At 47.7% G+C, this 12,305-nt stretch overlaps 1 protein-coding gene across 7 annotated transcripts in view; it reads left to right on the forward strand.

Moving 5' to 3' along the window:
- Positions 1 to 11,659, forward strand: part of PDLIM5 (PDZ and LIM domain 5) — a 194,797-nt gene extending 183,138 nt beyond the window's left edge. For 6 of the 7 annotated variants that reach the window (XM_068136779.1, XM_068136782.1, XM_068136783.1 and 3 more), the window contains 2 exons: positions 4,557 to 4,672; positions 5,304 to 10,293. In XM_068136779.1, coding sequence (XP_067992880.1) covers positions 4,557 to 4,672; positions 5,304 to 5,393 — 206 coding nt within the window. In that variant the 3' untranslated portion in view covers positions 5,394 to 10,293. Of the gene's footprint in view, positions 1 to 4,556; positions 4,673 to 5,303; positions 10,294 to 11,057 lie in introns of those variants that run through there. The other variant, XM_068136781.1, reaches the window with a different exon arrangement.
- The last annotated feature ends 646 nt before the right edge of the window (positions 11,660 to 12,305 follow it).

The raw sequence follows: 12,305 nt of genomic DNA on the forward strand, positions 1-12,305 counted from the left end.
GGAATGTGCTGCCCAGGGAGGTGGTGGAGTCACCATTCCTGGAGGTGTTCAAAAAGGGATTGGATGTGGCACTTGAGGCCATGGTTTAGTTAGTCATGAGGTGTTGGGTGGCAGGTTGGACTGGTGATCTTTGAGGTATTTTCCAACCTTGTTGATTCTATGACTCTACTAGGAAGAGTTTTTTTAGGGAAAGGGTTGTGAGGCACTGGAAGAGCTGCCCAGGTAGGTGGCTGAGTTGCCCTCCCTGGGACATATTTAAAAGCCATCTGGATGTGGTACTTGGGGACAGGGTGTAGTGACAGTCTTGGAGTGGGAAAAATGGCTGCACTGGGTGATACTGGAGGTGCTTCCTGGCCTGGCTGATGCTGTGATTGCTGGCTCATTGGCATCAGTAGTGTAATGTATTGGTCTTACTGAATTTGTGGAGCAGCACAGGAAACAGATAGATGAGCAGCATCCCCCAGCGTGACAGCAGGGTGAAATTTCATCCTGAAGCAATCTGAAGCCCCTAATCCTGGAACCATTTGATGACTCAAAACCAGTGCTGACGGAATCAATAACTCCCCCTTGGGTGCAGAGCTCATGGCTGTGTTGGGTGGGGTTTTTAACTCTCCTAATACTGAATTCCTCACCAAACAACCTGTGGGTTGTGCAGAGCATTGACTGTGTGCTGCTGTTACAACTCCTGTGCACAAATCCACACTTTTCTGTACTGTGAGCAGGGAAAACTGGGATAAAATAAGAGCACTACACTCCTCACAGAGTTTATTCCTGAGGTAGGAAGTTGCTAACCTAATTGAATGGAGACACCTTCTGTGAGGTGTTGTGGGCAGTGACCTGAGCACAGCCTTCTACACTGTCCCACACCACATCCTGGTCTCCAGGCTGGTGACACATGGGTGTGATGGGTGACCACTAGATGGATAAGGAACTGGCTTGATGGCTGCACCCAAAGAGTGGCTGTCCATGGCTTCATGTCCCAGTGGAGGCCAGGGACAAGCAGAGTCCCTCAGGGATCAGTCCTGGGACCAGGCTTGTTCAACATCTTTGTGGGTGCCATGGACAGTGGCATTGAGTGCACCCTCAGCAAGTTTGCTGATGACACCAAGCTGTGTGGTGCAGCAGACAGCTGGAGGGAAGGGAGGCCATCCAGAGGGACCTGGACAGGCTGGAAAGGTGGGCACAGGCCAACCTCATGAGGTTCAACAAGAGCAAGGGCAGGGTCCTGCATCTGGGTCGAGGCAATCCCAGGCACAAATCCAGGCTGGGCAGGGACTGGCTGGAAAGCAGCCCTGAGGAGAGAGACTTGGGGGTGCTGGTGGAGGAGAAGCTCAACATGAGCTCTCAGTGTGCACTTGCAGCCCAGAAAGCCAATCAGATCCTGGGCTGCATCAGGAGAAGTGTGGCCAGCAGGGCAAGGGAGGTGATTCTCCCCCTCTGCTCAGCTCTGCTGAGACCCCACCTGGAGCACTGCCTCCAGTTCTGGAGCCCCTATTCCAAGAGGGATCTGGAGGTGCTGGAAGGTGTTCAGAGCAGGGCCAGGAGGATGAGCAGAGGGCTGGAGCTGCTCTGCTATGAGGGCAGACTGGAGGAGTTGGGGCTGTTCAGTCTGGAGAAGAGAAGGCTCCCAGGTGACCTCCTTGTGGCCTTCCAGTATCTGAAGGGGGCTACAGGAAGGCTGGGGAGGGACTGCTCAGGATCTCAGGTAGTGATAGGACTAGGAGGAATGGAATGAAGCTGGAGGTGGGGAGATTCAGGCTGGAGGTGGGGAGGAAGTTCTTCCCCATGAGAGTGGTGAAGCCCTGGAATGAGTTGTCCAGGGAGGTGGTTGAGGCCCCGTCCCTGGAGATGTTTAAGCCCAGGCTGGATGCGGCTCTGGCCAGGCTGATCTAGTGTGGGGTGTCCCTGCCCATGGCAGGGGGGTTGGAACTGGATGATCCTTGTGGTCCCTTCCAACCCTGACTGATACTGTGATACTATGATGCATGTTGTCATAGCTCTGGCTCTCTGTCTAGATTAATTTGAGATCTCTTCATTCTCCAAAGACTTCCAGTGCAGCTGGAGTTAACAGTCTCTGACTAATGCTAGAGAAATAAAGAGTAGATGTCACTGCCAAGTTCCCTTCTTCCTAGTGCAGAGGAGGGTTTGGGTTTTATGTCTGAACTCGAAGTTGCAACAGCATCAGCTCTTAGTTGGCTTTAAGATGTTTTAATCTGCAGAATATTTTGGATGGTGATACTGCAATTGGATTAGAAGTGCCAATATCTCCAAACTTTGAACCCTTTGAAAGGTGCAGAGTTATTAACCTAGGCTTGAAAATGCTGTGTGCAGGAAGCGTTGATACGTGGCAGCACGAGAACTCTGCCTTGGAAGGCTCCTGTGGTACCGCAATTCAAGCATGCCAAAGAAAGCTGATGCCCTTCAGTCTGCCTTATCTATTGCCCTTCCTTCAGAGGAAAAGCCAATAAACTTATCAACACAAACCACAGGCCAGCTTACAAAAGGCTTTGACTGCTGGCACCAGGAAAATGTCAGTAAAAGATTCTCTGAGAACATGGAGGCAAAGAGCTGAAACAGCGCTGGTGAATCCGTGCCCTGCAGGGCTTTTGTACTGCCATGTGTTCTGCCATGTCACTTGTTTGCTGTCTTTCTTCTCCTTAAATGCTTGCATGGATTAATGATGGCCAGTGAGCAACATTTACTCATTCACAGGCTCACAGGATGTTAGGGGTTGGAAAGGACCTCCAGAGGTCTTCAAGTCCAATCCCCCTGCCAGAGCAGGACCAGAGAATCCAGCACAGGTCACACAGGAACACATCCAGATGGGGCTGCAAAGTCACCAGAGAAGGAGACTCCACAACCTCTCTGGGCAGCCTGCTCCAGTGCTCTGGGACCCTTACAGTTAAAGAAGTTCCCCCTTATGTTGAGATGGAACCTCCTGTGCTGCAGCTTACATCCACTGCTCCTTGTCCTATCACAGGAAGCAACTGAGCAGAGCCTGTCCCCTCCCTCCTGACCCCCAGCCCTCAGATATTGATAAACATTTATTAAATCCCCTCTCAGTCTTCTCTTTTCCAGACTAAACAGCCCCAGGGCTCTCAGCCTTTCCTCACCAGGCAGTGCTGCAGTCCCTTCAGCATCCTTGTAGCCCTCTGCTGGACTCTCTCCAGCAGATCCCTGTCCCTCTTGAACTGGGGAGCCCAGAGCTAGATGCAGTACTCAGGATGAGGTCTCACCAGAGCAGAGTAGAGGGGGAGGAGAACCTCCCTGGCTCTGCTGGACACACTCCTCTGAATGCACCCCAGGATCCCATTGGCCTTCTTGGCCCCCAGGGCACATTGCTGTCCCATGCAGAACTTGCTGCCCACCAGCACTCCCAGCTCCTCCCCTGGGCTGCTCTCCAGCAGATCCCCTCCCAGCCTGTACTGCTGCAGTTTATTCTTCCTTCCCAGGTGCAGGACTCTGCACTTCTTCTTGTTGAATCTCCTGAGGTTCCTCTCTGCCCAGCTCTCAGTCTGTCCAAGTCTCTGAATGGTCTCACAGCCTTCAGGTGTCTCAGCCAAGCCTCCCAGTGTGGTATTGTCAGTGGTGAAGCTGTTTCATGGCAGAACAGCTCTCAAGGGCTTTGCTCTTCCAGAGCACTTGTGTTCTGTCCTGATGAGATAGATGCCTCTTATAACAATGAATTTTGAAGTCATCACAGAAAACACTGTCTTACTAAACCGAACCAAGGCTTTGCTCTTGGTTTTGACATGTGCTAAACTTCTGTTGGCTACGCTGCAGCCTGGCCTGCATCAGGCTTAGTGTGGCCAGCAGGAGCAGGGAAGTCATTCTGCCCTGGGTTCAGCATTGGTTAGGCCACACCTTGAGTCCTGTGTCCAGTTCTGGGCCACTCAGTTTAAGAAGGACATTGAGACACTTGAAGGTGTCCTGAGAAGGGCAACAAGGCTGGGGAGAGGCCTTGAGCACAGCCCTGTGAGGAGAGGCTGAGGGAGATGGGATTGTTTAGCCTGGAGAAGAAGAGGCTCAGGGGAGACCTTCTTGCTGTCTCCAACTCCCTGAAGGGAGGTTGTAGCCAGGTGGGGGTTGGTCTCTTCTCCCAGGCAATCAGCACCAGAACAAGAGGACACAGTCTCAAGCTGTGCCAGGGGAGGTTTAGGCTGGATGTGAGGAGAAAGTTGTTCCCAGCAGGAGAGGCTGGCCATTGGGATGTGCTGTCCAGGGAGGTGGTGGAGTCCCTGTCCCTGGAGGTGTTCAAAAAAGGCTTGGATGTGACACTTGGAGCCATGGTTTAGTTGTCAGGAGGTGTTAGGTATTAGGTAATAGGTTGGACTTGATGATCTCTGGGGTCTTTTCCATCCTGGCTGATGTTGTGAGTCTGTGAAAGGAGGCTATCTAGGAGTGGTCTGGAGGCTCTTTGTTCAGTGTATTCGGTGTTATAAACCCCGGAAATTGCCACCCCCCTGCGAATGACAGAAGAGCACAGGGGTCATGAGGGGTCAGGCTTGCTGCTCTGCACATGCTTCATCTTAAAGTCTGCTTGTGTGTGTTTGCAGATTACTATGCTCTCTTTGGTACCCTGTGTCATGGCTGTGAATTCCCCATTGAAGCTGGAGACAGGTTTCTTGAAGCTCTTGGCCACACCTGGCATGACACCTGCTTTGTGTGCTCAGTAAGTATAGCTGGTCTGCATGTCAAACAAAAACCCAGGGGAGCAGTGCTTGTGCTACCCCAGCCAACATAGGAGTTAACAGCTCTAGCTTGGTGCAGTTTTGAGCCCAAACAAAAGGCACTTTCTCAGTTATTTGGAAGGCTTGTTGCTATTGTGAGCCTTTGGAACCAGTCCAGAGGAGTCGGCCTGGACTGGAGTCGTGTCCTGGCACTTAACCCACGATGTTTGCTTCCTCAGGGCAAGCACTGAAGGCCATGCAGGCATGGGCTGCATTTCTAATGTAGCAAGAGTACCTCTGACATAGAGACTGCAGCCAAAGTATCACTGCTGACACAGTATGAGCAGAAAACAGAAAGCCCCACTCCTAGTGATTGGGTTTTTCGTTCTTCTAACGTGCTGAACCTAACTCTGCTGTCACTTAAGGACCTATTGTTTTAAAGATAGGAAGGTTATGCTTGCATTACCCAGTAGTGTTACATCCAGAAGAATACCCCTGAGGAAAAAGGTAACCATTCTCATTCTTTGAATGCATTTGTGCATAGCATGGTGTCATGGTTGGACTTCCTGAACAATGGGTAGTGTGGTGCATACATCTCAGCTGGGTGATCTTTCTCTTTTTGTCCCATTTCAGGTGTGTAGTGACAGTTTGGAGGGTCAGACTTTCTTCTCCAAGAAGGACAAGCCCCTGTGCAAGAAGCATGCTCACTCCATTAACATCTGATGCTGGAAGCTGATCTCGTGTGACCAGAGCAGGAAGAAAGGTTGAAATGGCTCCCTTCAATTCCTGGTTAAAACTATTTATCTAAGATTTTTTTGGAATGGAAGAGAAATTTAGGAACTTGGGGAGGGGTTTGTATGCTAATTTTTCAAAGGCATAGCAGTTAGGGGTTTGCTTCAAAAAAAGGTAGGCATTGGGGATTGCACCCAAGCCACACATTCAGAGTGCCTTTCCCTCCACACTTGCCACATAAGCGCATTGGTTTCATCATTTGGTGACCACATTAAACCTGCTTGAGGATGAGAAGCAAAACATCTATAAAAAAGCAAGTATCTGATACTCAAAACCTTGGTTTTGCTGCTATTCAGCAAATAAAAGGAGATTGGCTTCAGCAATGCAACTCACTGCAGAGGCATTGCAGCTTCAACCCCACGAAAAGGAACCTCAAGCAAAGGTAACACGACGCAGAATGTAGAGTTCAGCAACTGGTTTTCTTATCTGACACTTGTATACATGAAACCTCTTGCACAATTACATGTACCTGTGCCTTTGCAGTGAAATCTTTGATGGATCTGCAAAAGAGAAAAGATTTTTTAGGAAGAAGTTAAGTGGAGCAGTGGCTGTGCTGTTGAGCAAGAACGATTTAGAAGGTGCCACTTAGAGGAAAAAGGAAATGAGAGAGTTTTCCTTAACTCATGTGCTACCAGAACCCAGCCACAAAGAAATCCTAGTGGTAGTGTGCTTGACAGGATGGAAATCATAGAATCATAGAATGGTCCAGGCTGGAAGGCACCTCTAAAGGTCACCCAGTCCAACCTCCCCGCACTCAGCAGGGACATCCCCAACTAGATCAGGTTGCCCAGGGCCTCACCTTGAATATCTCCAGGGAAGGAGCCTCAACCACCTCTCTGGACAACCTGTTCCAGTGTTTCACCACCCTCATAGTGAAGAACTTCCTCCTGATATCCAATCTAAATCTTTCCTTCTCTAGTTTGAAGCCATTGTCCCACAGGCCCTTGTAAACAGTCTCTCTCCATCCATCCTGTAGGCCCCCTTTAGGTACTGGAAATGCCAGGCCAGACATTAAAAGGGAGCAGCGAGTTAGACACTTAGGTTTGTAGTTCAGGTTTTGAGTAGTTTTAAGTGCCTTGGAAAGGGGAAATTGCCCTGAGTCTGTGAGCAACAGCATTTTATATTCAGAGTGTGAGACTGTGGTGTTGACTGAGGGAAACTGCTGAAGTGCAGCTAAGGACATTGTTTTTCTGTCAGTACATTCTTTACCGTGTAGCTCATGAATATGTATGTTGGTGGCATGCCAGGTGGTGCACCCATAATTTACTTTCTTGCTCAGCTCTTCAGATTTTTATTAGTTTAGGTTTTGTTTCTCCCTCTTTTCCTCCAGATGTAGGGAAAACATATTGTTGAATGATACAGTCCTGGGTTGGGGCAGCTCTGTGTCTCTGAGTTCTTGGAAGGGAGCAGGGAGACAATGCTGTCATGATGCGTTTACTGCCAGCCACGAGGTGTAGCCGGTTCTGTGGCTTGATAGGAATCTCACCTTCATACAGAGAGTCAGTGCAAGACCAGCTAAATCCCACTTCCCTTCAAACTAGGGCTTAAGTGGCATGGAGCAATTGTAGGCAGATAGGGCAGAGGTGGTGGCCCTCTGCACAGGGTGAGCTCCCTCCAGCAGAGTTGCACAAGAGAGAAGGGGCCCTTCTCAGGGCCAGAGCAGATTCCCCAAGGAAATGGCATTTGCATGCTGTTTATTTCAGCTGGGATAGCAGAGCTGAATCTTTAGTCCTTAGTGCTCTTCTCAGGAGGCATGAAAAGTAACACTTGGCTGGGTTTGCTGCTGTGGTCTGGGCTTTTATTTGGGGTTTTTAGGTCCTGATATGAAGGGCGAGTTTATCCATACAGCCATGGGTGAAATCGTTGCCATGGCTGAATAGAGCAGGTGTAGCAGGGAATGGCAGCAAAAGAGAGGGGAAGAAAAGCCCAAGTGCTATGCTGAAACATGAATGAATATGAAACTAAAACATATTGGGCTTGCTTTTTAATTCAGGAAGACAGGCCCATATTTCTGGGCTGTTTCACTTTTATTTGCTGAAGTTGACAGAATCTACAGAATGTTTAGGGGCTGGAAGGGACCTCAAAAGATCATCCAGTCCAACCAAGTTGTTTGCCTTCAATAGGATAGGATAGGATAGGGTAGGATAGGATAGGGTAGGATAGGATAGGGTAGGATAGGATAGGATAGGATAGGGTAGGGTAGGGTAGGATAGGATAGGATAGGATAGAATAGAATAGAATAGAACAGAATAGAATGGAATAGAATAGAATAGAATAGAATAGAATAGAATAGAATAGAATAGAATAGAATAGAATAGAATAGAATAGAATAGAATAGAATAGAATAGAATAGACTAATAAAAGAATAGAATAGAATTAACCAGGTTGGAAAAGACCTTTGAGCTACTACCACATTTTGGTAGTTTTGGGGGTTTCTTTTAACTTCTGGTGGTACAGAAGGACTGCCATAAAGCTGTTTAACGTGTCCACGCTCTTGCAGATGCACCCTCTGGCAAGACTGGCTGCAAACCAGCAGGGTAGATGCAAATTGGACCTGACCCACTCATGTATGAACTGCTTTTGCTTTTGAAATTAGGTGCAATGTAAGAGAAATGAGACCTAGATGCTAGGCTTCAGTGGAGCTATGTTGCACATGCATGATGAGGGAAAAGGATGGGAATGCACAGGAATAAGGTGTCAAGTAATTTCTGCAGTTCAAACCTCCCTGTTTTAAAGTAGGAGTAGAATTTTAGGGTGGGTTTTTTTTTTTCCCCAGTTTGGCAGAGTCCCTAAAAATCAGTTTCATGGTTTCAGTTGGAATTACAGTTTACAATCTGTATGTGTGGTGGGTTGAAATTACCACCACCCCCATCTGGAGAAAAATTACCCCCAAACTAAAATTGCCAGAGCAGCTCAGTGTGGGATGGAAGCAAATGAAGCTCTGTTTCCAAGGAAACTACAGTCTAGATGTGCAGTGACTAGGTACAAAATATCCAATAGCTGGGCAGTAGATGGGTATTGACCATTTATAAACAACACAGAATCTCCTCAGAACCCCCCAGATCCATCCAGGGCGACTGTCCACCTCCTCCCCCACTCCCTCTGTCCTTCCTGTAACCTCACACAGAAGTCAAAACAGAGATCCCCTGGCAAGGCCACACCTCGAGTACTGTGTCCAGTTCTGGGCCCCTCAGTTTAGGAAGGAGGTTGAGTTGCTGGAATGACTCCAGAGAAGAGCAACAAAGTTGGTGAGGGGCTTGGAACACAGCCCTGTGAGGAGAGGCTGAGGGAGCTGGGGTTGCTTAGCCTGGAGAAGAGGAGGCTCAGGGGAGACCTTATCACTCTCTACAACTACCTGAAAGGAGGTTGTAGCCAGGTGGGGGTTGGTCTCTTCTCCCAGGCAACCAGCACCAGAACAAGAGGACACAGTCTCAGGCTGCACCAGGGGAGGTTCAGGGTGGATGTTAGGAAGAAGTTCTATACAGAGAGAGTGATTGCCCATTGGAATGTGCTGCCCGGGGAGGTGGTGGAGTCGCCGTCAGTGGAGGTGTTCAGGAGGAGACTTGATGGGGTGCTTGGTGCCATGGGTTAGTTGATTAGGTGGGTTGGATTGGTTGATGGGTTGGACACGATGATCTTGAAGGTCTCTTCCAACCTGGTCTGGTTTATTCTAAATAAAGGCCACAGGAGAGAGAAAGAGAGAGAGAGAGAGAAGTTGGAAGGAGAAGGGACAGAAGAAGAAAAGAGAGAGACAATTGTTTGTGCCTCTGCTCTGCATGCCCATTAGCAACCCAATGAATTCTACAGACCTTAGCATGGTTTTCCTTTTACATCCAGTGGTAATTTATTTTACTTCCAGCCTTTGCAGTCAGGAACTAGGCTAAAGTTCCCCCCTTCAAACTGTAACAGAATGCTGGTAGGTTTGAAATCTTGCAGTCATTAGTGAACCTTGAGGACAAAAGCCCAAACTCTGAGGAGTGCTGCTTCGTTGTGGCTGCTTTGCCCTTTTAATGCCTGCCTTTATCTATTCCTTTAAAATGTAAGGGGAAGCATAGAGTCACTGCTAACGTAGTGAATATTTAATAGCTCTACCAAATTCTATAAATCAACTCAAAGGAACATAATTTTTGTCATTATTTTAATAAGTGAGATTTTAGTAGAGCACTTTACAGTAATGCCATGTATCTCACGCTGTATTTATTACCTTGTGGGCTGGGGCTGGTTGGTTTTTTCCTTTGGTCTGTTTATTTGTTTGTTTGTTTAGGATTAAATCATCCTGGGATCATTGTATTTTATTTTTAAGCCTGTATATTTAGGTCTAGAATCTTCTGGTCTCTGTGTGTGTATGGTGAGGGGGGGAGGGGGGCTTATATATACTTACCTATACATGCACACAGCTAGGTGTGCATTGAGAGACCTACATATATATGCACATAGACATACAGATATTTGACTGCAGACCTGGCATAGCAAAACTCAGCGCTGTTCCATCATCATTTGGGGGATTTCATGAGGCTCCCAACTCTCTTTTTGGACAAGAGAATGTTAGAAAGTCAAGAGAGACATTTTCCTAACCTAAAGACTGTAGGTTAGTTGTTTGGGATTGTTTTGGGGAGGTTTTTTTGGCATGCATTTTCAGTCAGGCATCATTTTTCTTCCAAAACTGCTTGTGAAAGAATTGGGTTTAACTCTGTGTGAAGGCAGAAGGTCTTTGTGAGTGAGTGATTGAACCACGATGACAAGAGCAATATGTTGTAACTAAAGGATCAGAAATACCTGTAAATAAAAATGCTTAATATAACAATGCAATAAACTTCAAAGCAAAAATTAAGTTGTTGTTCAGTGTCTGTTGGTCTGCTCAGTTGGCTACCTGTTTCACAGACTCACAGAAACATTCAGGTTGGAACAGACCCTCAGGATCACCAAGTCAAACCCAGAACCCTACTCTACAAGGGTCACCCCTAAACCAGAGCCCCAAGCACCACATCCAAACCACCTCTAAACACAGCCAGGCTTGGGGACTCCACCACCTCCCTGGGCAGCACATTCCAATCCCTGACCACTCTGCATGGGAAAAAATTCTTCCTGATGTCCAGTCTAAACCTACCCAGTTGTAGCTTGAGGCCCTTCCCTCTAGTTCTATCACTAATAGCTGTGAGACCAGCACCAGCTTCTCTACAATGTCCTTTCAGGTAATTGTAGACAGCAATGAGGTTTTCTTTCCCTCAGCCTCCTCTTTTTCAGACTTCCTGGAGCTGCTGCACAGTAAGGGAGGCTTTGAAACTGAGGGTAAGAATGGAAACTACATCAATTCACAGATTATTTGTTTGAGTTTCCTGTTTTCCTTTTTTTTCTCATGGTTTTAGGCTAAACAGCCAGCTGCTGAGGCCTGGCGACTGCCTTGCCTTGTGTTTAATAGTGCTTGGCATCAAAGTTTGGCTGTTTGTATTTGCAAATTTCATTTAAAAACAAACAACCAAACAAACAAAAACAAAGAAACAAGAACAAAGAAACCCAGCATAAAACATCTCAAGCTCTCTCTCCAGCCTCTGTTGCTTTGTGGTTGTTGGATGTTTTCTTTTTCTGCTTGCCCAGGCAAAGCTGGTGCGTATTGGGGCGGATGCTGCTGGAACGACTCTCTGGAAGATGCACAGATAAAGGTTGCTCACCAGGCTGCAGCTGCCCTGGAAATAATGGGCAGAGGCCTCTGCTATCCATACTCTCTGGAATGTGCATATTCACCACCTGGACTCATACCTAAAAACTGGATAGAAGATCTGAGCAACTACTGGCTCAGGAGAAGGAAAAGACCTGGGCAGTGCTGCTGGGAAGAAAAACACCAGCGAAGAAAAAGCCCAGAGCAATGCTGCTCTGAAGGAAAACAGAGAACCCCAGGAGAGGAAAAATGACAGACACATCACCATGGAGCCTGGAAGGAGCAGACCAAGAGGAACCCTCTCTCCGTGTCCTAAGTTCTGTCTGCTGCAACTCATGGAGCTGAAGAGGCTGCTCAGAGGACAGCAGAGCCAACAAGGATGACCTCTCCTCCTCGCCAAACTGCAGCAGCCTTCCTCCACAGACCCAAACTGTCTTGGGGAGTGAGGGGTGTGGTACTATAATTCCTTTCCTCTCCTGTCTCTCCCTCTGTATTTTCTCTCTCTCCCCTTCTGATCCATCCCCTTCATTTGTGTAATAAATACCCTCGAGGGCTGTCGATGTTTTGGCCTCGTTTGTGCCTCTAATTTCATAACACAGGAATATTCAAAAGAGCTGAGGTGCTTTCCCTCTCTGGACCCAGACAGATAGAATGGAGGTTTGCTTTACAGAAAAGGACTTCAAGGCTCCTGGTGGACTCCCAAGTTGACCATGAGCAAGTGAAGTCCCCTTTGTGACATGGAAGACCACCAGCCTCCTGGGGTCCTTTAGGCAGAGTACTGCTGGTGGATTGAGGTATGTGACGATCCTTCTCTGCTCAGCCTCTGTGACATGCTCATCTTGCCAGTACAAGGAGTGAAGACCTAGGAAGCTGTGGTGGTTTTAGACTATGCCTTCAAAATTTCTCTCAGATCTTGAACAGAAGTGTAGTAAAATGTAGATAAATCTCTACTGGGTGTGAAAAGGAAAACAAAGATCACTCTAAACAATCCCATTGGAGAGAGATCTATCATAAGAGTTTGTTCCCAAAACAATTTCTGTCTTTTGCTTCTTCACTCTGAGAGAGATGCTAACTTGCTTCTGCTTGACCTTGGCTGCACTGTTTGGGCTAAGTCTAACATCCCTCTGCCCCTTTCTCTTGACCCTTTTGTACAGGGGGGTCAGGCTGGGCAGAGAAAGAGAAGTAGC

This window comes from Melanerpes formicivorus, unplaced genomic scaffold (assembly GCF_026170545.1).
Source record: "Melanerpes formicivorus ecotype bairdi unplaced genomic scaffold, bMelFor1.0.p_v2 SCAF_4, whole genome shotgun sequence".
NCBI lineage: Eukaryota > Metazoa > Chordata > Aves > Piciformes > Picidae > Melanerpes > Melanerpes formicivorus.